This window comes from Squalius cephalus (assembly GCF_949319135.1).
Source record: "Squalius cephalus genome assembly, chromosome: 18".
Classification (NCBI taxonomy): domain Eukaryota; kingdom Metazoa; phylum Chordata; class Actinopteri; order Cypriniformes; family Leuciscidae; genus Squalius; species Squalius cephalus.
The window spans coordinates 36,332,603-36,360,102 of record NC_137139.1 but is presented as its reverse complement, the minus strand read 5'-3'; the positions used below and the strand labels follow the sequence as shown (position 1 = coordinate 36,360,102).

Genomic DNA, 27,500 nt, shown 5'->3' with positions numbered 1-27,500 from the left:
ATGGCAACCACCAACACGATCTCGACCGACCACCGTCCAGGCGTCTGTGAAGCTCACAAAATCTTAGGAGGAGGAGCTACAGGCAACCGTGCAGCCAATCAGAATGGCCGTGGTGATTTGATTTACATGGCGCCTCAAAAGAAGTCGCGGAAGTCCAGCACGCCGCTAAAGTTCAAGCCGGAGGGAAACGATCAGATGATGGGAGAGTTTCCAAGAGTGGATGACGAACGGAAAGAGAGATATCGACATCTGCTAAAGGTCAAAGAGGAGATGTGTGACCCCACCTGTGACTGTAGAGGTCATCGCCATAGCAACCTGTGACACTGTAGAGGTCATCGACATAGCAAACTATGACAATGTAGAGGTCATCGCCATAGCAACCTGTGACACTGTAGAGGTCATCGCCATAGCAACCTGTGACACTGTAGAGGTCATCGCCATAGCAACCTATGACAATGTAGAGGTCATCGCCATAGCAACCTGTGACACTGTAGAGGTCATCGCCATAGCAATCTGTGACAATGTAGAGGTCATCGCCATAGCAACCTGTGACTGTAGAGGTCATCCTCATAGCAACCTGTGACTGTAGAGGTCATCACCACATAGCAACCTGTGACTGTAGAGGTCATCACCATAGCAACCTGTGACTGACAGCTCGAGATCAGAACTTACTCTGTGTTCCTGGTTTTACTGTGAGCGATTCATCAAAGCATGTTTTTCATAAAAAAATGAAGTGTAGGCCTATTTGTGAACTTGAAACTAAATTTTATAACTTGTAATGCTGTTGGCTCAAAATCTTGTAAGACATTTAATGCTGGTTAATGTAAAGTAATAAAGGTTACGGAGATAAGATCGTATTACAAGCTTCAACAATCATGTAAAGATAAAAAATAAGTTCTAACCCAAAATCAACACAAACCTTTAAACTAGATGGAATTATCTTCTGAAACCCGATCTTTCTCCACTGATGTCCATTCAAAATGTATATAAATATATATTGTATTATTTGTACATTTGTCATTTTTTGCATTTTCATCTTAGCTGCGTACAAAAAGTGCAGAACAATGTACATAAACTGAATATAACAAAAGACAATATTTTAAAAAGAAAAAAATATACAATACTCAAACTATATCTAGTTTTAAAACTCGCATAAAAAACTCATCTGTTATCTCAGGCTTTTAATTCTACCGGGTTCTGTTGTTCTTCACTGAATTCTGTGTTTACTTAGAATTTGTGTTATTTCTTCTTTATTTATTTCTATCTATCTTAGTACAACACTTTGGGCAACTGCTGTTGTATTAAATTGTGCTTTATAAAGTAAAAAAGAGAGGAAAGAGTAACGTGTTTGTTATTATTTCTCTAAAAGATTATTTCACCACTAGAAGCTACTGTTTCTTTCTTTTCTTTTTTGCTGACATGTTGTTGCATGTCTTTTCTCCCTGTCCCAAATTGCACACACTTCATTCGCACTTTCGGTCTTGTGGACTCACAATGGCTGCCGCGTGCGCGTGCCCGTACCCTTTAAGTCCACCGTAAGGTGTCCCACTTGTCATTTTAGTTTCAGAAGGTGATTGCGATCGATATGATCGATCAGCACTTTTGCGACCTCCGTGACGTCACGGATTTGCCAGTTCCAGAATGAAAGTGAAACTATGCATCAGGATCGCAGAATGTGAGTCTGTGAGGAATACACAAATTAGGCTACACTTAAACCGAGTAAGTATCTCGAGCATCACTCCATATTTAAGGTAATTTGATCTCGATTTAAAAACAACTCAAATGAAATGTATTAATTATCCTTGCGTTAGTTTTATGTTCGATATTCGCCGGACCTTCGTTTTCCCTTGCCCCTGTTCTATAGGGTCGTGAGACTTACAAAGATTTCAATAGCAGGATTAGTTTTAACAGTTATGTAGCATTGTATCGACATGAAATATTCATTCAAAATCCCCTACGTGCATTATCTGCATATTTATACCTGAGAATGCTTTGACTGCGCATGTCTGTCAGTTCCACCAACTGCGGTAAACTTATAATCAGCTTTATTTAAAACTACTTTTAACATTTAAAAACAAACATGTTCAAATTCCAAAGCTTGCAGAAGATTCCTATTGGTAAGACTGACTTACTACAGGTGAAATTGTGCCTATTACCTCCCTTCATGTATTTACAGTACACAATTATTTTTATATAAAAACATACTGTAATTCATCGTTTTTACCACAGGTGAGATTTTGCATTATTCTCCTGTAGTAAGTCAGTCTGTTCACTAGGAACCACAACCATGGCTGTATTATGAGGTCACCGAGGTCTGGTCTATATTATTTCGAGGCGTAGCCTATATAATGAAGTTTGTGAAATAATTGCCTTATATAGTATTAACTCTACGATATTGCAGCATAAAAATAATTTGATAATGGTCATAAAGTGCGAGATAAGATGCAAGTAGCTAAACTAAACATTTCATAATTGACAGCTGTTTTAAGATAGAAATGTTAAACAACCAACAAAAAGAATCAGGCAAACTAATAAACTTTTGACTAATTTCACCCTTCTAAATTTAAAATAGGCCTATATAATTTACGCAACATTCATGTATGTAATAATTTTAGTAACGGTCAGTGTTAGAGGACCAGAAACCTTAACAAAGCCATTTTTTTGATCAATTAGGCATATATTGAATAATAATGAATGAAAAAGAAAGAGTGATGAAGATGAGGAGACTGAGAGGAAAAGAAAGAGTGATGAAGATGAGGAGAGAGCAGGTATTGACAAATAATCCACTGCCCACTGACACGGTTTTAAAGCTATTTCTTATCAAATAAATTGGCCTTCGAAAGTCTTAAATTGCACATAGGTCAGAGATTTGTAGCTCTGTGATTATAAAACCGTGCAGCCCTGACTACAACCTTCAGAATATGGGGAAAAGTATTTTGGTGAGTTACAGAATTAAAACATTTTTTTTTGTACTGTACAAGTGAGATATTGGCAGAAGGTCATACAGTAAGTCAGACTGCCCACTAGCCATTCACTATAACCTTGTAAAAATCATTCATTGGAATTAATTATTGGACCTTTATATTTTGGACTGTGAGTGGAATGTGCAGACGGTCTCTTTAGCAGCTTAGACGAATATGCAGCGAATATCAAACCTAAAACTAACTTTACTGCACTCCTGGAGAGGCAGCTTTCCACTACAAATGCAAAGTCAAATGTAAATGCCGTTGCCCCCCCTAGAAATAAAGATGCCCCTCCGATTTATGTGAAAGTTTGAGAAAATTGACAGGCCATTAGAATTTTTTACCAGCCATGAAACATAGATTAATCCTTATTAAAGTTACAAAAGTTATTCAGTCACGAGCAGTGAGTGATTTTTCTTCGTCTTTTGTTGTTTGATTAACATTAAAAACACAGGTTTATTAGGCTGCTGTCACTTTAAGAGCTGCAACAGATCCAAGTATACTGATACACATGCATTTTCTTTCTCAGCTCTTTATGTTCACTTCAGTGACTTAACTGACTATGTTTACAAGCAGGGGTCCCCAATCCCCGGGCCGCGGACTGGTACCAGTCCGTGGGACATTTGGTACCGGGCCGCACGGAAAGAATAAATAACTTACCGTATTTTCCGGACTATAAGACGCTCCGGTGTATAAGTTGCATCAGTCAAAAAATGCGTCATGAAGAAGAAAAAACATATATAGCCTAAGTCTTACTGGACTATAGGTCGCATTTATTTAGAAATTTATTTCACAAAAAAAACAAAACAATATTACGGACGGGACAGTTCTCCGTTACGGATGTGAGAGCTCTGAAAGCGGCACTAAAAGACTGCTTTAAAACTTTCACAGAGACCTCAAACAGAAAGCACAAAGCCTGTCTTTAAATTTAATTTAGTTTTGTATTAATTGTATCTTAATTTGAATCAATGTTTCATCAACCAATTGCCTGGATTTAATAAATAAGAAGTAAATATATTAGAAAATAGATAGTCACGACATGGAGGCGCCGGCGCGCGAACTGGAGCTCGTCTCATAAATTAACCGAAACACAGTGATAAGGTAGCCTACTTGCCTCACAGACCTGAGACATATATAGAAAGCTTGAAATGTCTACTTTTAAACAGAACAATTCAAAACGAAAGAAAATAGACTGCTCTCTGCTTATGTAATCCGTATGAAATGTGCATTTCTCTCTATGGTGCGTTCACTACTGCGAAGAACGCGAGTCAGCATCGTCAACTTCATCTATGCAGCCGACACTGACACAGAAAACACTTGTTTATTAATAAACAATTAAAATGTCTCCTGCTATATTTTACATATTCATAATCATTAACATTCGTTGTGACAGCTTTTATGTGCTTTATTGGCAGTGCCACCCTTACATGTTACATGAATGCGTCACCACCGAAAACATGGAGATTTTTTTCTTTTGGGGGGCATTTTGTTTGTGTTCAGGCTTTCTCAGTTGTCTTTAGACGCTGCTAATAAAGTTCGCGAGTAGACCTACACATTGGATTCACGTTTATTATTGTATTTAAAAAATACCCCAGTTTTTATGCCAGTCATATCATTTTATTTTGTTGTATTTATCCGCCACACCTTAAAGGCCGGTCCGTGAAAATATTGTCTGATATTAAACCGGTCCGTGGCACAAAAAAGGTTGGGGACCGCAGTTTACAAGGATACTTGCCAAGACAGGCATTTTGACAATTTTGTTAGAATATGTCTGTTCAAGTGCAAGAAGACGTGAAAGAGACCAATTCAGTATACAAATTGCGTTCCCTTCCACGTCTTGCACTTGAATGTTTAAATTGGCAAGTCATTGTTAGAATTCATAAAAATGTTACCAGCCAATTGGCTATTGACACTTTTCATATACTCACCAACACCGATTTTTACTCGCATTTGGCACTTGGCTAGTGATTATTGTAGGCCCTGGGTCAAGACATTAACTTTACCTGAGCTGTTGAATTAAATACGCTAAAAACCCGTGCTTATTCAAGGAAGGGCATTTATTGCATGGATATATATATATATATATATATATATATATATATATAATATATATATATATATATATATATATATATATATATATACATACCTCGAAAGGGCATTGGGTAATTCGCACCCTGATTTACACAACATATGGCTGATGAATCTGGTATCTGGTATAATGTTTATTGTCAGGCTCCATTAGAATAAGTACGTGTCAGGCCGAGTGTGTTCTCCCGATGCTGAGACAGAATCATTTCTAAGAGCAAATGTCTGTTAGTTTGTTGACAGGAATGCAGAGGAAACCATGGACTCCAGGAAGAGGTGACAACAAGCAATCATACAACATTACATCATTTTAACTTCATATGAATGTCTGCACACTGATAGATTGCTATTAGATTGATTAGTATTTCAATTCTTGACAACACTTATTATTAAATCAACATGTTAAAGTGATTTTAATCTTAGCATTTACTAATACATTATTAAAATCAAAAGTTGTATTTGTTAACATTAGTTAATGCACTGTGAAATAAACATGAACAACTTCAGTGATCAGTGAATCTCAAGCTTTTTGACTCCAAGGCTGCTCATGGTCAAAGAGACAATAGTCGAAAGCTGCTCATTTCCAAGTAAATACATTTACATTTATGCATTTGGCAAATGCTTTTATCCAAAGCAACTTACATTGCATTTCAAGCTACACATTTACAATCTTATCAGTTTTTGCATTCCCTGGGAATCGAACCCATGACCTTGGCGTTGCAAGTGTCAGTCAAATTTTTTATAACTGAATGTTCTTCAGGATTTAGACATTTTACTACCCATGAATTTACATAATATTTTTACAGGTTTTTTTAAAATTATGTTTTACTCACAAACAGCAACAGTTTTAAAGTGCTGTTGTTTTCCTGTATTCTTTCACAGATCTGTCTCGGCCTCTCCTGAGCCCAGCTGTGTGTCTGGCGCGTCGATGGATCCTCCACCTAAACTCAGCTCTGCTAAACGGAGGTGAGGAACGTCTCGTGGGGTTTACATAGACTATTGGAGACTAGTCAAGTACATTACATAACGAGTACAAGTACCAGTATTACATAAACACTACTCTACAGACATTATTTTAGTTACACAACATCTGTAATTGTGTTTCATATCAGTATTGATTAACCCTGTAAAGCTTGAAATATAAAATATAAGTCAGATCATTTAGTGAAATGGAACAATTTATTAAAGGGGTCATATAATGGTACATGCACTTTTACAAGTTGATTGTACTGAAATGTGTGTTGGCAGTGCCTGTCACAACCATCATATAATGATAAAAATTCATCCAGTGGTTTTTTTAAATCTCCTTATATGTTTTCCCCTGTCTCAAAACGAGCCGTCTGACCATGTGACGTCACACGGTCGGACGCCCCTCCCACGATTGTTGATTGACAGCAGCGTTTCAACACAGACCCGCCCTCGCTCGTGAGCGAGCTGTCAATCATAGTCCGCCATTGTTGATACGCTGGAGCACTGTTTATGAGCAGAATGGCGTCTAAGCGATTGTGGTGTTCTGTTCTTGGGTGTAATAAGGAACACAGCAGTCATTTTGATGTTCCTAAATCCGAACCGCTGAAGACGCAGTGGCTGAGTTTTGTTTTCGAAGGGAATATTCCCCACGATCAACGTCAATGCTTTCATGTTTGCACAAATCATTTCACACACCAGACTGCTTTATAAACGAGGGTCAGTATAAAGCTGGTTTTGCTAAAAAGCTGCTCCTGAAAAAAAGATCGGTACCAACTATTCGTGTTCCTGCTGAACCTCCAGAATAACTGAAGTGAGTGTAACGTTTTATTAACCTTTATATTAATATTTATATTAATCTTTGCAAATCGCTTGCACGCTTCATGATGAATGCGGCTGTTTACACTCAGGGTACATTACGGCATGTTTTCTATGTACAACGTTCTCAATATAATTCATAATCCCAAGTTTATAATGAACAACGCGTTATGGTTATTGTGTTATTGTGTTATGGTGTACGCACAGAACAGAGGGGCGGGGTGAGCAAAGCTCATTATCATTTAAAGACACATGCACTTAAACGGCGTGCTGAAAACAGAGCTGTTTTTGACCAGGTAAAATGAGTGTTTTCTTACGATACTAATGAGAATTTTTAATTAAAGTGTATTACAAACTTTTCATTTAGACCCTAAAGAATCATAATAACTTGTACAAAAATGGCATTATATGACCCCTTTAAACCTTTACACAAAATATGCAAAAGAAGTTTGCATTTTTGAGTATTATATTTGATCCATATCTGATATATTGAGAATAAGAAAACTCAGTTTTATTCAGAGGCCCAAACTGAGCAAAAATATGGTGCAGATGCTGATATTTACAGTATACGAAATTATGATGCTTGTAATGTAAATCAATGAGATATTTATCACAGATATCACAGATACTTGCAAAAAAAAAAGCATATAAATATCAATATCTGCCAATAATATGTCTTAGTAAGATATTTAAATGCTTAGTTTTATGATCAAAGCTCTGTATGCAATACAATGATGATCGAGAGCTGAACAATTAAACCTTCCTCAAAAGCCTGATGATCATATTTGATACTCAAATAACTATGTAACTAAGTCTAGATAATCAAGTAAACCTGCTTCAGTCCAGTTGAAATATTACCAACATCAAAGTTATTCTTACGTTTACTACAGCAGAAAGACACAACTTACAACTGAGTAAACTCCCACATAAATCACGATTTTATAAAGTAATGTACTGAAAATATAATGGCATAGATACTTCAAAAGTCCCACCTTGGCAAAATTAAACTAGTCTCATTTAACTCAAGGCATCTGTTCAGTTTTTCAATTAGAAATGTGCTTATCATCTGTTTGTTGGATGCTGTTTAAAAGGAGATCCGTCTCGCCTTCACTTGTGAGCTGTGTGTCCGACACGTCGATGGATCCTCCACCTAAATTCAGTTTGGAAGGCTCTTCTGCTAAACTGAGGTGAGGAACATCTCCTGGATGAAGCACATTTATTATCAGATTATCAGATGACCATTTAAAGAGCACCAATTATGCTTCTAGCCATATTCATCTGTGTTTAGTGTGTAATGTTGCTGTTTGATCATGAAGAAGCTCCAGTTCTTCTCTATATCAGTGTCAGTGTTTCTGAACTCCTGAAACGCCTCCATTGTAGTCTTGAGTTTCTTCCGGGAACGAAAACGTCACAATATTCCTCATTTAAATAATTCATACGCAGAAAAAGGGGCGGGGCCTGGTTGAGTTAGTTAGTAGTGTGTTAAACTGGCGGTTATGGGATGGGGCGGGACATTTCCCAAACACACTCAAAGCGCTCGGCCAATCACAACACACTGATCCAGCCGACCAATCAGAGCACAGTGTGCTTTTCAGAAGGAGGGGCTTCATAGAGACAGGAAGTAAACAGAGCGTTACTGACAGACTGGGAAGAGAGGAGCCGCAACAATGGAGAAAATGAGGAGAATAATCAACATTCAAGCAGGAAAACCTGAAAACAATATCAAGACTTTATCAAGGGCGTAATAGGTCCTCTTTAAATGATACTTATTGGATAATGAGTCGACTTGTCGATTCGTGTTTTCAGCAATTATATCAAGGGATTGTAGTGTTATTCATGTACTTGATACTGAGGAATGGATACAATCAATGTATTTACATGCTTGAGTAAATATTTACATGTTCAACTACAGTAACAAACAGGAGGGATCAAAATCCTCAAATGGCGAGATGTCGCTGGATGCCATCTTCAGGGTGAGTTTTATTGTGTGTTTGGTCAAATACTATAGGAATTATAGGCCTCTTGACTGAATATTGTCCTGAATTCCCACTTCTTACATTAGGACTTCATGATCAATCAAATTAAAATTGTGAGGTGTGCTATTTATCAAATTTCAAAGGCTGCGATTGAATTAAATGTTTGTGCTGTGAGTTTCAGAGCGAAGCACGACACTGTTTATTTACACGCGAGCAGCTCGTGATCCAGTGTTTTCAGCGTCCCTGTTCACAGTAAATGCTTCATCTTTTAAGTTTGAGTCACTTTAATGCAATTGAAAACAAAACGTGCACAAACCATCTTCACATACTTATAATGAGAAACTCTAATCATCAGAAGAGACACTTTAAGGCTAATAATATTTTATTTTTACAATAATTTATCATTTTAAAATAAAGAAATTAAGACAGCCATAATTATTAGTATTACAGTTGTACTGTAAAATATATATATATAAAAATGTACTTATTATTTATAAATTATTTTATAATTATAATTTAAAGGGGGGGTTGATTATGATTTGACTTTTCTAACTTTAGTTAGTGTGTAATGTTGCTGTTTGAGCATAAACAACATCTGCAAAATTACAACACTCAAAGTTCAAAGCAAAGGGAGATATTTTATTTTACAGAAATAGCTTTTTAAGGACTACAAGAAATGGCTGGTAGGAACTACACCACATTCCTCCCGGGTTAGTGACATCACGAACCCTAAAATTTACATAAACCCCGCCCCTTCGGAACACGTTACATCAGCTACATAAATTCATCAACTAACCATTCAGAATTGTCCTGTTGCCTCTACATGTTGTCACTTCTTGAGTCTCTCCATCTTTCCGACTCCGGTTTAAACATAAAAGGCTAAAAGTTTTTTTTAATTTTCAGTGCGTATCTGTGTGAGGTAATTGAAGCTGCTAAGAACGAGCTCTTGAAGCTCCGCCCTCTTTTCCCGGGAGCAGCAGCTCATTTGCATTTAAAGGGACAGACACAAAACGAGGCGTTTTTGCTCACCCTCAAAAAGTGACAACTTTAACATGCTATATAAAAATATCTGTGGGGTATTTTGAGCTAAAACTTCACATGCACACTCTGGAGACATCAGAGACTTATTTTACATCTTGTGAAAAGGGTATTATACCACCCCTTTAAGACATTTTTCCTTATATAGAAAATGTTTGGCATTTAAAATTGAGTCAAGAACCCTAGAGTTCTATATATAACCTCATTGCATCTTTTTCTAAGAGTGTTGTCTAGATATATTTACAATGTGTTATTCAGAGGTGTTTGAATAATCTCAGTGATTTCTGATTTCAGGAGCTTGAGGACACAAACATCTATTTGATGAAGAAAGAGCTGAGCAGGTTCAAGAAACTGCTGAGGTCAGATTTCCCAGCATGCTCTGTGAGTGAAGAGGAGGATGATGATGATGAGGGTCAGAGCCGAGTGAGTGAGGGAGTTCTCAGGATCTCGCTTCAAGTCCTGCGGAAAATGAACCAGACAGACCTCGCTAACACACTACAGACCAGTACGAGACCCATTTGAAACTCTCTTTTGTGTGGAGGCATATGGTAGTTTGTGTGCAACGGGTTTTTCAGCAAAGTTTTGATCATTTAAAGGCCTTTGCATATCAAATACAGTATGATACAGTAGGCTTTATATGGTTAAACTTTTGAGTCAATTTGTTCACAGATTAATAATGCATTGTTTTTCTGTTTATTTAATGGTCTACTAATTTCAGAATTGTTTCTATTGCATACTGCAGAGCTGATCTCAGTGAATCAGCTGCAACTGAAGTCCAGACTGAAACAGAAATTTCAGAGAATCAGCGAAGGAGTCTCCAATGGAGGGCACATGGCACTTCTGAACGAGATCTACACAGAGCTTTACATCACAGAGGGGGGGACTGGAGACGTCAATGACGAGCATGAGGTGAGACAGATCGAGACCTCGTCATCCAGAGATCTAGAGACACCGATCAGATGTAATGACATCTTCAAACCCTTACCTGGACAAGACAAAGCCATCAGGACGGTTCTGACCAAAGGAGTCGCCGGAATTGGAAAAACCGCTTCTGTGCAGAAGTTCGTCCTGGACTGGGCTGAAGGAAAAGCCAATCAGGATGTTCACTTCATATTTCCACTTCCTTTCCGAGACCTCAACTTGATGAAGGAGAAGCGGATGAGTCTGATGGAGCTTCTCCGCTGTTTTTTCGCAGAAATGAAACCGATAGAATATAACGACTTCAAAACAATCTTCATCTTTGATGGTCTGGATGAGTGGCGTCTTCCTCTGGACTTCCAGAACAATGAGATTTTGTGGGATGTGAACGAATCGGCTTCAGTGGACGTGCTGCTGACCAACCTCATTAGAGGAAACCTGCTCCCGTCTGCTCACCTCTGGATCACCACGCGACCAGCTGCAGCCAATCAGATCTCTCCAGAGTGTGTCGACCAGGTCACAGAGATCAGAGGGTTCAGAGACCCTCAGAAGGCTGAGTATTTTCGGAAAAGGATAAAAGATCAGCGTCTTGCCAGTAGGATTGTCTCACACATCCAATCTTTAAGGAGCCTGCACGTCATGTGCCGCATCCCAGTGTTCTGTTGGATTTCCGCCACTGTTCTGGAGAAGATATGTGAAGCAGATGGTGCAGAGATTCCCAAGACTCTCACTCAAATGTTCACACACCTGCTGATTGTCCAGACCAAACTGAAGACCCAGAAGTATGATGGGAAATGGGATCTTCAGGAGGTCCGAAAGAGCATCCTGTCACTTGGGAAACTGGCTTTTGAACAACTGGAAAAGGGGAACCTGATCTTCTATGAGGAGGATCTGAGACAGTGTGGCATTGATGTCAGAGAAGCGTCCGTGTGCTCTGGAGTTTGTACGCAGATATTCAGAGAGGAGTTTGGGATGCAGTTGGAGAAGGTGTTCAGCTTTGTGCATCTGAGCGTTCAAGAGTTTCTCGCTGCCTTGTACAAGTTCCTTTCCTTTGCTCAGGACAAGAATGAGTGTTCAATGACGGATTTTATGAAGAGCGAAGTGGACAGGGCCTTGCTTAGCGAGAACGGACACTTAGATCTCTTCCTCCGCTTCCTTCTGGGGCTCTTGCTGGAGTCCAATCAGACTCTCCTGCGGGGATTATTCACACCGAGAGAAAGCTCCAGTTGCACGCGGGACACGGTCGAGTACATCAAGAGTAAAATCCGAGAGAATCCTTCCCCGGAGAAGTCCATCAATCTGTTTCACTGTCTGAGCGAGCTGAATGATCATTCCCTGCTGCAGGAGGTCCAGACGTACCTGAGCTGCAGCACAGGTGCCCAGCGCCTCTCTGGAGTCAAGCTCTCTCCGGCCCAGTGGTCCGCGCTTGTGTTCGTTCTGCTGAACTCCACGGAGGACCTGGATGAGTTTGAACTGAGGAAATATGATCTATCAGAGGAGTGTCTCCTGAGGCTGCTGCCAGTGGTCAAAGCTTCCAGAAAAGTGGAGTGAGTATATCATAGTATTAAGTTGCTTGTATAAAGAAATAAAAAAAGTACAGAAAACATAGCTGATACTTGTACAGTTTTGGTGGGTAAAAAAATGTGCGACAGCTCTCTAGAGTCACACAAACCGTGTCCGGTGTGCAACAGGAGCTTCCAGATTGCTGACACAATTTTTTAACATTAAGGGAACAAATGTATCTGTTTACAAAGTAAGTATTTGTGTTTGACATATATAAAGATGTATATATATATATATATATATATATATATATATATATATATATATAAAGTATTTGACATATTATATATATATATAGAAAAGTATTTGACATATATATATAAATATTTCTGTGTTTCTAGCGATGGGAAAATGCTTACATCATGGTTATTGTAGTTAAACAAAATCCATTAAAAACATTTTCATTACTTGAAATAAAACAATTTATCTAAAATAATTGATAGATCAGATAACTGAAATAAATCATAATAAAAACTAACAAAAATGGAAAAAACAACAAAATTACTAAACCTGTAGCTAAAATCTAAAAATAAAAACTAACTATTTTATATTCATGCATTGAATTGCTCAATTCAGACCTTTCAAGTCAAGTCACCTTTATTTATATAGCGCTTTTTTACATTACAGATTGTATCAAAACAGCTTCACGATGATAACATGAAAATAATACAACAAAGTTTGTTTCTAGAAGAAAATTGTGTCATCGTCCACCTTAAGTAAGGCAGATCAATAATATTGTTGAATATTAAATGTCCCCAACTAAGCAAGCCAAAAGCCAAGGCAACAGTAGCAAGGAACCAAAACTCCATCAGTGACAGAATAGAGAAAAAAACCTTGGGAGAACCCAGGCTCAGTCGGGGGCCAGTTCTCCTCTGGCCAACGAGCGAACAGTGTATGATTATGATCCAGGCAGCATTATAGGTTAGAAGTCAGATTGGATCAGAACATTCAGAATATTTATCCAGTTCCATCTGTTTGGAAGTCGGAGTCATGTCGCCGGTATGGAGACGAGTTTGTTGAGGATCAGTGCCGATGGCTGTCGTGTCGATGAGGCCTTCACAGGGCTGATGAGGCTGGCACTAGTAAGAACTCAAGCTGCTGCGTTTTGGACCAGCTGTAGTTTGTTTATTAAGCGTGCAGGGCAACCACCCAGTAGAGCATTACAATAATCTAGCCTTGAGGTCATGAACGCATGAACTAACTGTTCCGCATTTTTAATTGAAAGCATAAGTCATAATTTAGATATATTTTAAGATGTAAGAATGCGGTTTTACAGATGCTAGAAATGTGGCTTTCAAATGAAAGGTAATTTAAATAGTTAAATTAGGGCTGCACAATTACAATCTTAGTCCACATTACATTAAGAACATTTTTATATAATAATAACATATTAATAAGCACACTTATAAGACCAGATTTAAATAGTCTGAGGGTAAGAAAGTAGGGTCACATTCAAGGATTACATGAACTGGTTTAAGTTAATGTCTGTCTAAATCTATACTGTGTGCTGTTATTGGGGATAACAGCACAGAAATATTCTTTCTCTTCCAGTCTGAGGGGTTGTAATCTCACAGATCAAATCTGTTCAGCCCTGGCCTCCGTGCTCAGCTCAAACTTCTCGCGTCTGAGAGAGTTGGACCTCAGTGATAACAACCTCCAGGTTTCAGGAGTACAGCTTTTCTCTGCGGGACTGAAGAATCCTCACTGTAAACTGGAGATACTGAAGTAAGACCCTTTGTATAAGTATGTTTGACAGTATGCATCTATGTGGATGCCTTTTTTAATAGAGTGCAGTTTTAACAGTCGGGTTCCAGAAGTAAAAACTCTGATGTGATAACTTATAAATGATAACTTATTAACCGTTAAAGTCAGACCTACTGTGAGTTATGTTACCCATGATGCTGCACAGAAAATTCCATTAATCAGAGAGTTGAGACAAGCAAAACGATTCTAAAGATCTCGTTAACTCCGGCCACTCCCATAAAGCATTGTAAATGATGTAATCAAGGCGGTCTTTCAAATACTTTTTTGCTTCAAATGAAATTTTGTAATAATGTTGTGAAATATTGTGATTCTCCTCTTAGCTGGCTGGTTTGGTTCATGGCTTATAATGCTTTTAACAAAGACTATTTGAAATCCCTAAGGGAAAAATGACTGGAAAAAATACTTTCAGAACTAACAGCACTGAAAAAGTGGGTGGGTCTGATGCGCTGTATTGTGAAGTGTGTTTCAGTCCAGTTTTTATGACATTTCTTTCCTCTCTAAATGTCTTATGCTCTGATATTACGAGTGTGCTCAATATGAATAATTTGAAATTTAATGCAAATGTTACTGCAGGCTGTGTAACTGCAATATTCGAGAGGACAGCTGTGATGCTCTGGTTTCAGCACTGATATCAAACCCATCATATCTGAGAGAACTCAATCTGAGCTCTAATAAACCAGGATATTCAGCAGTGAAGCTTTTGTCTGTTCTACTGGAAGATCCTCACTGTAAACTAGAGAAAATACAGTGAGTAATATCTGTTTTATATATATTTTTGAATGTATTAATTTTTTCTTACATTTTTTCACAACAAATACACAAAAATTGTTGCATTTACATTTTAAGCAGCAATACAGCTTAATTAAAGTGTGTTGAGTCGCACATGTAAACACTGGGTGTTTCTTTTCTCTGTAGGCTGTATGACTGCAGTATTGGAGAAGAAGGTTGTGCTGCTCTGGCTTTAGCACTGATATCAAACCCCTCACATCTGAGAGAACTCAATCTGAACAATAATGATCTAGGGGATTCAGGAGTGAAGCTTCTCTCTGGTCTACTGGAGGACCCAAACTGTAAACTGGAGAAACTACAGTGAGTTATACTGTTCAATAATGCTTAAGTTGGAACAATGCTGGCATGATATCCCTAGCTATAGTGTCCTGTAGAGTCAACCCTGATCAAACGCACCTGAACCAGCTAATCAAAGTCTTCAGTAGTACTAGAATATTACAGGCAGTTCAGTTTGACCGGGGTTGGCCATAAACTCTGCAGGACAGTGAACATAATTAGTAAACATAAATACACTTTTTAGTTACATTTTAGTTTTTTTAATTTATATTTTTGGTTTTCATCTTAATTTTAGTTAAAGTTTTAGGAATTTTGTTGCGTTTTTGTACATTTTATTAGTTTTTTATATGTATGAATAGTTTTTATTGTTTTTATTTGTTAGCTTTAGTTCATTGAGTTTGTTATTTTAGTACTTCAAGTTAATCTAAACAAAAATGAGAAATGTTGCCTTGGCAACTAGCTGAAATAAAATAAGTGGTAACACTTTACAGTAAGGTTCCATTGGTTAATATTAGTTAACTACATTATTTAACATGAACTAACAATGATAAATACTTCTAAAGCATTTGTTAATCTTAGTTAATGTTAATTTCAACATTTACTAATCCTTTTTAAAAAAAGAAAAGTTGTATTTGTTAACATTAGGTAATGCATTGTGAACTAACATGTTATATAACACGTTACAATTATATTGTTTACTAAATAGCATTAACAAAGGTTAATAAATGTTATATTGCTCCGTTTTAATAAATGCATTAACTAATGTTAACAAATGAGACCTAATTGTAAAGTGTTACAAAAGTTATTTGTTATCATTTATTTCAGGAACGTTTAAATTGAAGTACCTTTTTTGTTATGGTTATAGTTTTAGTTAACAATAATAACCCTTCACCAGAGGGCAGAGATATAATAAATATGATAAACAGGTTTGCTAATCAGTATCTGACTCCTTGACTCTCAGTCATAAACAACAATTGCTGTATTTTAAACATAACACTATCATACTTATAACTAATTATGAATGGAGAATTAATGCTTAAATGTTGTTGCTTGGTGAGAAGAAAAAGAATTGTCATTTTGTCATCAGGCAAATGTTTGTTCCTGATGCAAATGTGTTTTTCCTTCTTTCTACAGGCTTGATGACTGCAGTATTGGAGAGGAAAGTTTCGCAGCTTTACTTTCAGGTCTGAGATCAAACCCTTTACACATCAGAGAACTTAATCTGAGTTGGAACAAACCAGGAGATTCAGGAGTGAAGCTTCTCTCTGACATACTAAAGGATCCACAGTGTAAACTGGAAATACTACAGTGAGTGATGTTTCATATTCAGGACTTCAAAACACAACCTCGCCAACATTACATGAAGAAATACATTTTTACTAGATGTGTAAGCTGGCATTTCTGGTAGCTCAACTTCAACAGTCCACATTTCTAAATGCTCAACTTTTACCTGCAAAATATGAGTGTTGAGCTGTAAGACTGTGTTCACACTTGGCAGGGTTGGTTGGATTAAAACTAACTGTGGTGCGTTTGCACTGTTAGTGAACTCTGCCAAACAAACCCTGCTGCACAAACAAGTGGGGTCTCGGTTCACTTCCAAATGAACTCTGGTATGGTGCAACATCCAAAGGCATTTAAATGGACCAAAAGCAGGATGTGATGTCACGAGATGCAACCCTAAAAAGGACAGAATGTTCAAGCATTCCTTGTTCTTCTTGTCATAGTCGCAATGTTTCCCATTACAGTTCGGTACAGGCATCAGAACCATGTCTCCTCGAATTCCTGTCACTGTTTTGACTCCTTTACACATTTTATAAGCCCTTCATGAGTTCTCAGGAAGTAAAAATACCATCCTATAAACACACATACAATGAGCGTTTAGCCCAGCACACAGAAAATATGTTTTATTGTTGTTGTTGCTTTATATCTTTAAGTACAGTGTTAGAAATGACAGTGTAAATGCTAAGCGAACAAAGACTAAATTTAAAATCTTCCTTTTGGGTCCGGACTAAAATAACCAAGAGAAGTGAACTATTTTCACTTGAGAGTGTCTTTCTCTCCTCAGGTTGGAGTGCTGCAGTATTGGAGAGGAAGGTTGTGCTGCCTTGGTTTTAGGTCTTTTATCAAACCCATCACATCTGAAAGAACTCAATCTGAACTACAATGAACCAGGAGATTTAGGAGTGAAACTTCTGTCTGTGCTACTGAAGGAACCACACTGTAAACTGGAGAAACTAAAGTGAGTGATGATTGTTAATCATTTTATCAAATAAATGTGTCTTATATTTTTAAATGTTTCATTCTTGATTCTGTATTGAATGTAGAATTTGTGTTGAGCAGTAAATGCCAGTCGTTCTCTTCTCTGCAGGCTGGAATATGACAGCATTGGAGAGGAAGGTTGTGCTGCTCTGGCCTCAGCACTGATATCAAACCCCTCACATCTGAGAGAACTCAATCTGAGCTGGAACAAACCAGGATTTTCAGCAGTGAAGCTTTTGTCTGATCTACTGAAGGATACACACTGTAAGCTGGAGAAACTACAGTAAGTGATATTTTAAATATTATTTATATTCACATACTGTGTTTTTGGATATATTTAAGTTAACACTTTATTTCGATAGTCTACTCTAATAACTATAAGTATATTTGCATCTACATGTAAACTAGCAGTCATTAGAGGATCAGTAGACTGTCTGATTAATATCTGCTAACACTTTATTTTGATGCTCCTCAACAGACATTCAACTGACTATAAGTAATTTTGCAACTACACGTCAACTTATTCTACTAACCCGAACCTAACAGTCTACTAATACTCTAATGAGTGTTAGTTGACATGTAGGTGCAAAGTTACTTATATTTAGTAGAATGTCTAAAGTGGACTACTGAAATAAAGTGCAATTTTTTTTTACAACAATCATACATATAAAGCCAATAGCACACAATGTAAAATAATTTCAGTGGACTGATATTGTGGCTAGGTAAAAATCTAATTGCTATCATTTTGATTAAAAATGTGATAAAAAAATCAGATTTGCTGTGTAATTTTGCCAATTCTTTTATTAAATATCAGTATGGCTATATAATAATTAAAAGCAATACAAAATTATTATAATTAATGAAACAAATGTGAAAAAATCTAAATTAAAACAAAATAAGAAATATTACTACTGCAATATTTCACTGTAAAATAAGAAAAATAGAATAGTAACTGCAAAATAACAATACTAATGTTTATGGTTGTCTTAATTTCTTCATTTTCAAATGTTAAATGTTTTACTGGAAGAGCCTTACTTTAAACTAGAGAAAATTCAGTGAGTGATATTTTATTATATTATCAAATCATTCTCTGATTTATATATATATATTTGAATGTATTATTTTTCTTACATTATTTCACAGCAAATACACAAAATTGTTGCATTCACATTTTAAGCAGCAATACAGCTTAATTAAAGTGTGTTGAGTCGCACATGTAAACACTGAGTGTTTCTTCTCTCTGTAGGCTGTATGACTGCAGTATTGGAGAAGAAGGTTGTGCTGCTCTGGCTTTAGCACTGATATCAAACCCCTCACATCTGAGAGAACTCAATCTGAACTACAATGAACTGGGAGATTCAGGAGTGAAGCTTCTCTCTGGTCTACTGGAGGACCCAAACTGTAAACTGGAGAAAATACAGTGAGTGGTTTTATTGTAGTGTATTTTTGGAAAATATCAGTGTACCGTACTAACATAAGCGAGATGTGTTTGTTTCAAACAAATACGTGTACTTCAGTGGTTCTCAAACAGGAATGACTTAAATGTATTTAAATTAATAAATGATTATCATTATACTAAAATAAACAAATGAATCGAAGTTAAAATACTAAAAAGACACAAAATCAAGATTTAAACTGAAAACTCAGCTAAATTTATTTTTCTTTTCACTCAATAACTATTGTTTTTATTTTAACAGTTAACAGTTCTTGAAGTGTCAATAAAAAATGAATGAATCATGGTTTTCATTTAATATGTTAATACTTTAAGTTTCAAATATATATATATATTTGTATTTGGAGTACAGGGTTTCTAAGATATTTTATCCATGTGACTCTTTTGTGAGAGAGAGTAACAGGACAGCCAGAATATATTTAAGAGATTTTCAGCTTTTTCTTGTCCTTGCCTGACTGAAACAGCTGTACGAAAGGCGTTTCAAAGATGGCCACAGAGTGAAATGACTTGCCTGAAAGGGACTCTGGCTTGGTGCTGAATCTCTCTTTCTCTTTGCAGGCTGGAATACTGCAGTATTGGTAAAGAAGGTTTCGCTGCCCTGATTTCAGGTCTGAAATCGAACCCATCACATCTGAGAGAACTCAATCTGAGCAGGAACGAACCTGGAAACTCGGGAGTGGAGCTACTGTCTGATCTCCTGAAGGATCCACAGTGTGAACTTGAGAAACTAGAGTGAGTAACATATTGCATTTTAAACAAGTTTTCATACACAGTGTCCCTCACTCCTGTTCATATGTATGAGTGATGAGGCATTTTTCTCCTTCTTTGCAGACTTGATGACTGCAGTATTGGTGAGAGAGGTTTTGCTGCTCTGGTTTCAGGTCTGAGATCAAACCCCTCACACATTAGGGAGCTCAATCTGAACTCTAACAAACCAGTGTTCTCAGGAGTAAAGCTACTCTATGATCTACTGGGAGATCAGCACTGCAAATTGGAGAAACTACAGTGAGTAATATTTCATATGTCTCAAAACCTATACAGACTTGATGATGGTGAGATCAGATCTATGTGTGGACCATAAAGTTGAACAAAAATATCGCTGGATTACAGTTAATGACAAAATGAATGCTTGGAAATGTAAACTGATATTTCCTACTGAAATACTACAGCAACAGTTATAAACAACTGTCTAAAAACAATGTTGGTGAAAAATCTTAACATTAGCATTGGATGGAAGTATATTTATAATTTATGAGTGTTCAGCTGTAAGTGTCTTTCTCTCCTCAGGTTGGAGTGCTGCAGTATTGGAGAGGGAGGTTGTGCTGCTCTTGCTTTAGCGTTGAGATCAAATCCCTCACATCTGAGAGAACTCAATCTGAACTACAATGAACCAGGAGATTCAGGAGTGAAACTTCTGTCTGTTCTATTGATGCACCCACGCTGTAAACTGGAGAAACTAGAGTGAGTGATATTATCATTATCGAATTAAAACAAGGCACAGTGATGCATTTAGCAGAACTTTTTAACTTGAAGTTTAAGTTAAAGGGTTTGTTGACCCAAAAATGTAAATTCTGTCATCATTTACTTACTCTTGTGTTGTTCCAATCCCGTAAGACTTTTGTTCATCTTCAGAACACAAATTAAGATATTGATGAAGCTCAAACGTGCTGCGTAACAAGAGAATGAACCTCATTGGTTCCTGCTGAAGCTCAAACGTGCTGCGTAACACGAGAATGAACCTCATTGGTTCCTGCTGAAGCTCAAACGTGCTGCGTAACACGAGAATGAACCTCATTGGTTCCTGCTGAAGCTCAAACGTGCTGGGTAACACGAGAATGAATTCCCTAACTTATGTGCAAGGTGATGAATGTTTATATGTGAAAAAAGTCCCATTCACTCCAAGAACGATAACTATAAAGATAACTATATTTGCATCCTCACCAAAGAATGATAACATTCTGTTTATTCTAAGCTCGCCCACTGCGGTGTGTACAACATGTCATTGAATTTTTTTTTGCAGTTCTTGTTGCATTCATACGGCTTTAATCATCAGATGTCCTTAGCATGCTATGTTCGAATGAATCTAGCTAGTGTATTCGATATAATCTAACAGTGAATTTAGCTGGCGTAGTTAATATAGTAAAATAAAAACACCACCTAGTCTTTTTCATTGCAGCTTCAAAGGAAGTAAGACAATGGTGTTGAAACTAGCGCTGGATGACTGAGGTTTTTATGTTACACTGTTTGCTAGTCTGGCATAATGTTCTCATCTCTGTTAATACTTCTCAACATTTATTCCGAGAGTATGACCGATTGTTTTCCATATATCCATTTTCTTTAAAGTATCTTTAAAAAGGGGGGTTGACTTGTGAAACAGAATGGATTTTTCTTGACTTCGGCGATTATCTTCTCCGCAATGTTGTCCGTTGAATTTGAATGAATTCTGATTGGCTGTCAGTGTTTTATCATTCAACAGCTGGAAAAAAAATCTTTCTGAAAGTGATTCCAACGATATAGTTACTTTGTATTGTTATTGTTATCGCTGTGGTGTCTCTTCTATTCTTTTAATATTTAGAATGATTTTTAGAACTATATCTTTATCATTATCTTTATAGCTATCGTTCTCGGTGTGAACCGGCCTTAAAAGCCTAAATTCTGTTTAATCTGATCATCATATAATGTGACCGAGTTTCTTCAGAAAATTTGGAATAAACCACTCAATTCATATGGATTAGTTTTTATGAACTTTTATGACACTAAAGCTTATCTGCCTCCGGAAAAAGTGCAAAATATTTTGATTTGCTAAACTCTGGACTATATATAAACAACAAGATGTATACTTCCTATTATTCCTGTTATGACCATTACTACTTAATATTATTACTAATAAGACCATTATCACTACAGTTTTATTATTAACTACGTAAACCAGCGGTGTATTCTCACATGGCTCCTGCTGGATAAAGTGTTTTGAGTTTTTCTCTTTGTCTCTGCAGGTTGTCTCACTGCAATATTAGAGACACGGCATGTGCTGCTCTGATTTCAGCTCTGAGTTCAAACCCATCACACCTGAGAGAACTCAATCTGAACTATAATCAGGACATTTAACAGTGACGCCACTCTCTGATCTACTGGATGCACATTGTGAAAGGGGTCATCGGATGCAAAATTCACTTTTATATGGTGTTTGCATATAAATGTCTTTGCAGTGTGTGGACACAACCACCATACAATGAAAAAAAAAATTATCCTCAAAAAGCCTAAACACTCTCAATAACCAAGCTGGATTTTCTGAGGAATATGATGTCATACTGCTCATGCTCCGCCCACAACCACCGAGAGACTGTCCCGTTTTAGCATATTTCCACCCTCAGCCATTTGTATATTGTCCACCAAAACCTTGGGAGAACCCAGGCTCAGTCGGGGGCCAGTTCTCCTCTGGCCAACGAGCGAACAGTGTATGATTATGATCCAGGCAGCATTACAGGTCAGAAGTCAGATTGGATCAGAACATTCAGAATATTTATCCACCATCTGATCTGGATACGGCCTGGATCCGGCTGACTTCAGTAAACTTCGGAATAAACAGAAAGACTAACATTAGCGTAGATGCCATTCATCTTATGATGTAACGAGTACATCAGGTGTTATAGGAAGTGTTCCCAGTTCTGGCTGACCTAATCTATGCAGCCTAATAACCATTTAACTGATTTGAATAATATAAATGTATAATGTTCTATGTGAATGTCAGGATAAAGAGATGTGTTTTTAGCAAGCGGCAACCTCCCTGTCTCTCTCTTGAAACCAACACGGAAGTTAATTCAACGGCAATTCATCGACTGGCCACTTGAGGCTGGGTGCAGAAGTGAGTCAAATCTGCATCTCCCCCATTTTGAAATGCCCAACTTTACAGCAGAAAAACACATGTTTACAGCCTGGAGCAAAAAGTGGCTTTGGTCTATATAGCTAATTTTGCCCTTCATGACGGTTAATTTTTTTATAACTCATCCGTTTAAATTATATTAAGCCTTAAATTTCTGCATAATTAAGGGAGTGTCCACTTTTGAGTGACAGGTGTATTCCCGCTGCTGTGGTCATTAGTCATCATTAGCCGTTTGTCTGCTGTCTGTTAGGCCGTGTGTCCACCAAAGCGTTTTTAGCCAGCTGAAAACGCTAGACGCTCTGCTGAAAACGCCAAGCTCTGGGCGCTTGAGGGCGTTATGGCAGCGTTTTTCAGTTGAGACGCTTCGTTGCTATGATACAGAATATCCGCAGCACAGTTTACTTGTAACTGAGTTTGGCAGATAATTTGTTTCATACTAAACATTTATTTTTCATCCATTTTGTTCGGTTAGCTCTGCTGGTTTATGTTGTTGTACAGAAAGAATGTTGTGACAGTTGGTCGGTGTGGTATTAGTCCCGCCCCTCCTCCACTGTGATTGGATGGCTGGGTAAAAAGTGACAGTGATGAGCGCTGCGTTTTACCCAAAGTTGAACATTCTTCAACTCCCGGCGACCTGTAAAAAACGCCGAGCACTCAGCGCTTCAGCGTGAAAGAAACGCTCAGCGCCTCGTTACGCTCATGGCGTTTTAAAAACGCGGCGCTCCCATTGAAAACAATTGAAAAAAAACGCTTTGGTGGACACACGGCCTTAGCCGTCAAGTTACCTCAGCTCATTGTCTGACTGTAAAAATAAATAAATTCGGGAGTGCCAAGATGGCGACGGTTGGCCACGCCCACTTTAGGCTTCAAAAACTGGTCTTCAGAAACCTACGGGTGACGTCACGGACACTACGTCCATATTTTTTTACAGTCTATGGTTTTTAGTTTAGATTTAAACTGACAGAGTGTGTCTGCTTCCCAAGCAATGTTAGGAAGACTGTTCCAAAGTTTTGGTGCTAAATAGGAAAAGGATCTACCGCCAGCAGTCGATTTTGATATTCTAGGTATTATCAACTGGCCGGAATTTTGAATTTTGAGATTGCAATAGACGTGAAGGACTATAATGCGTTAAGAGCTCGCTCAAGCACTGCGGAGCTAAACCATTTAGTGCTTTGTAAGTAATCAGCAATATTTTAAAATGATGCGATGTTTAATAGGGAGCCAGTGCAGTGTTGACAGAACCGGGCTAATATGGTCATACTTCCTGGTTCTGGTAAGAACTCGAGCTGCTGCGTTTTGGACCAGCTGTAGTTTCCTCTTCTTCCTCTTCTATAGCAATGACTGAATCAAATTTTTCCTCAGGGAGACTACAATAAACTGCCTGATGCGATACTGTAGTAGACGGTTGCATAGTTATAATTTTCTCTCTAATATTATCAATCTTATAAGTAAAGTCGTTACTGCTGTGCTGTTTGGAAACGTCCGGTGCTTTAAAGCTTTATTTTGGAAGACATAACTGAACATTTATTTAACCATAGCAAAAGTACATTTCTTACTTATGTTAATTTTTCATGTTTTTTGTGTTTATTTAAAAAAAAAAAAAATCTGATATTATTTCAATCTCCAATCTGTTATTTAACAGTTGAGATAGTTCTTTAATGCTTCGCTAACTAGCAGAAGACACTTGCCAGGGTTAAATCCCAGATCTGCAGATGGGGAACGTCGTAGCACTGCGTTACAATGAGCCCCTTTTAGAACTACGCTATTATATTCTATACTTTTATGAATTCTATTGAGAAACCATGAGAAAAAGGTAAATAGAGACGGAGAGTCAATGTTATATATACATGCATTGTACATGTACATTATACATGTATCAAATTTGTTTATTTTTAATTATGAAAAAATGCCATTATTTTATATGAAAAAGTTTTTAATTGTATTTTATTGAGAAAATATTTTAGTTTGTCTTGTATAATTTTTTATTGGATCAGATAACATTTTAAGCTGTCATATGGTCATGTTACAACGTACCCCACCTATGGGGCATGTTGTCACATTTCACTTCCATTCTTTCGGGGCAAATCAAGAAAAAAGTATACACAGTATTAATGAAACAAAACCACATAATTGTACTAGACGTGTGTATACACTCGGAAGGTTTTTCTGTTTCACTTAAGTGAGTAGTATGATAAGGTTTTCATGTTTATGGTTGAAGAACCTAATGTATATATTTGTAATTAAAATATGGATTTTACAAGCCTAAAAAGGAATATGTTTTCAAGGTCTTACTGGTTTTTAACATAATCTAACAATGAGCAATACATTTTTAGTTTTTTATTTATTAATCTTTGTTAATGTTAGTTAATAAAAATCCAGCTGTGCATTGTTTGATCATGTTAGTTCACAGTGCATTAACTAATGTTAACAAATACAACCTTTAATAACATATTAGTAAATGCTGAAATTAATATTAAGTAAGATTAATAAATGCTGTAGAAGTATTGTGCATATTTAGTTCATTTTAACTAAGGTAGTTATCTAATGTTAACTAATGAACCTTATTGTAAAGTGTTACCACATAATTTATGTGACAAAACTTCAAGTTACACGTTGTCAGTAATAAACAACATAAACATCATTAGTAATGATGAACATAGGGATTTACCAGCACTTGATCGATATCGAGACAAACTTAAGTTAATATATTATATTATATTATTATATATTGTTACATTTTGAAAATTAACACCTTGCACGCGCTCTACACTGAGGTAAATCCCGCCCGTTTTCTAACTGACGTCTTTGAAAAAGCACGTGATCAACTGTCAGAGATGTTGCCTCGGTAAAACATTAGTTCAGAACATGGAAATGTTCATTTGAATTCCAGCGGTATATTTTATCAGATAAATGGAAATAAAACTGGCATCTTTCTGAATGTTAGGCAGAAATAAACTCTCGCTGCTCGCCTTTTACGACGTGATGACGTGTACAGTTAGGTGAGTGTGGAAAGAAGGCAAACAAATAAAATAAAAAATAAGGTCTAGATGTCTTTATAATCACCATAATATTTGTGGTGGTTTCTGTAGTTTACGCCATTTCACCAATAGGTGGCGCCACGTCCATTGAGTGTCTTTACAAGCAGGTCGATCTGATTCATACACGACTATTACGATCATTCATTTACATTTACATTTATTCATTTAGCAGACATTTTGAACAGGATGATCTGTGAATATTATTATTGTATCCTGTGTAAAATATGTCTATCTTCGGAAGGGCAGTACTAAATGAATGGGTCATTGTTATCCTTTTGTTAATGTTGGTTAATTAACTAACAATTAGCAATATATTTGTTATTAATCTCTGTTAACATTGTCATTGTTAGTTCATGTCAGCTGAGGTCCATTAAATAATGCTATCAAATACAACCAAGATTTTGTTAATGTATTAATAAATGTTAAAATTAACATCAGCTAAAATTTTAAATGTTTTAGAAGTATTTTTCATTGTTATTTCATGTTAATTAATTGAACCTATTGTTGCTACTAAAAAAAGACCCAATTTTTCTATAGCGTATTTATATAAATATAAATAAGGGAGACAAAAGGAGTATGCAAACTAATGCACTCAGCTTTTATAGTTTTTATAAACAGCTTTTATAAACTGTCCTGTGTGACAAACTAGCCCCAGTTTCCCCTAAGTGTTTGTTTTATTTTATTATTATTATTTTTTAACTTGTAAACAACATTACAAAAAAACAACAACAAAAAAACAGGCATCAAAGACAAAAGCTCCAAAGATAAACAGAGAAAAAAGACATTGACAGTTTTTTACATTTTACCTTTTACATTTTTCGCAACTTTAAGAGAAAGAGTGAGTTACATAAAACCTTGTAGGCTGTAAAGGAGGATATTTGGATAATCGACATTTATGAATATATATTTTTTAGGATCGGAATAATAAAGTTTGCAAAATTGTCAATACTTTTATCTTCATGAACATATAACAAATAATTCCCCCCTAAGAGTAGTGAATATGATGTTGGTGATGAGCTCAGAGTCTTCAGGGCTCATGTGATGCCGCTGCTGTCCGCGGTGCTGAAAACCTCCACAAACTGCTCTTTCTGGAGCTCTGCTCTCAAATAATACCTACAATAAACGATGATTTATTGGTTCATAATATCTGATTCTTCTGTGGATCATCATCCGCGCGCGCTCAGGGCGGGTCGTGTGACGTCACGCGCGCGTTCATCGGTCCAGACACTCGGCGAGTCCGCGCGACCGCAACAGATATTTTGTTTTTAACCTCAAAAGCCTCTAAAAAAACATTAATTGAAGAGGAGCGAAGGGAATAAACGAAGAGTGGAAATGTCTGTGGCGGGGCTAAAAAAGCAGTTTCACAAAGCGACTCAGGTAAGAGCCGAATCCGTCCGTTATTCGCGCTGATGATGAGGATGATGATGATGACACACGATGGGTTCGGTCGCTATGAAACCATCACACATCAATCATAACACTGTTCATTTGAGTGTGAATTCAGAAAACGAGTGTTTGTTCCAGAAGTGGACGCTTATCTGCAGTTAGTGTGGTCGTTTTTGAATGTATGAAAACAGCGCGAGACCTGCGGGTGACCAAACACCGTCACGTGATCTCAAATATTCACGCGCGTTATGTAATCGGCCGCGCGCGCTGAAATGATGCTCACCTGAAGAGAAAGAGACAGATTTCTGGGGTTTATTTGTA

At 37.1% G+C, this 27,500-nt stretch overlaps 3 protein-coding genes across 8 annotated transcripts in view; all 3 read left to right on the top strand.

The window, feature by feature from the left end:
• LOC307145904 (zinc finger protein basonuclin-2) overlaps nucleotides 1-442 on the top strand; it is a 6,854-nt gene extending 6,412 nt beyond the window's left edge. For all 3 annotated transcript variants that reach the window (XM_079849541.1, XM_079849542.1, XM_079849543.1), the window contains one exon: nucleotides 1-442. This exon is cut by the window's left edge and continues 723 nt beyond it. In XM_079849541.1, the coding sequence (XP_079705667.1) occupies nucleotides 1-321 (321 nt within the window). In that variant the 3' untranslated portion in view covers nucleotides 322-442.
• Nucleotides 443-1,534: 1,092 nt separating this feature from the next.
• On the top strand, nucleotides 1,535-25,013 carry LOC307145271 (NACHT, LRR and PYD domains-containing protein 3). 4 transcript variants are annotated; one of them, XM_079848248.1, is made up of 18 exons: nucleotides 1,535-1,719; nucleotides 5,284-5,327; nucleotides 5,934-6,017; nucleotides 7,928-8,023; nucleotides 8,749-8,809; nucleotides 10,145-10,355; nucleotides 10,593-12,315; nucleotides 13,883-14,056; nucleotides 14,669-14,842; nucleotides 15,011-15,184; nucleotides 16,295-16,468; nucleotides 17,226-17,399; nucleotides 17,529-17,702; nucleotides 18,666-18,839; nucleotides 19,431-19,604; nucleotides 19,704-19,877; nucleotides 20,160-20,333; nucleotides 21,869-25,013. In XM_079848248.1, exons 1-18 carry the CDS (start codon nucleotides 1,642-1,644, stop codon nucleotides 21,978-21,980), a joined length of 4,149 nt encoding a protein of 1,382 aa, XP_079704374.1. In that variant the 5' UTR covers nucleotides 1,535-1,641; the 3' UTR covers nucleotides 21,981-25,013. The 4 variants fall into 4 exon arrangements, with proteins under 4 accessions (XP_079704374.1, XP_079704376.1, XP_079704375.1 ...); XM_079848250.1 differs by having other exon boundaries at nucleotides 1,535-1,751; XM_079848249.1 differs by lacking the exon at nucleotides 1,535-1,719 and adding an exon at nucleotides 2,689-2,768.
• Nucleotides 25,014-26,848: 1,835 nt separating this feature from the next.
• The window catches only part of sh3gl2b (SH3 domain containing GRB2 like 2b, endophilin A1), a 16,939-nt gene continuing 16,287 nt past the window's right edge, over nucleotides 26,849-27,500 (top strand). The window contains exon 1 of the mRNA XM_079848326.1: nucleotides 26,849-27,170. Within this exon, the coding sequence (XP_079704452.1) occupies nucleotides 27,126-27,170 (45 nt within the window). The 5' untranslated portion in view covers nucleotides 26,849-27,125. The remainder of the gene's footprint in view (nucleotides 27,171-27,500) is intronic.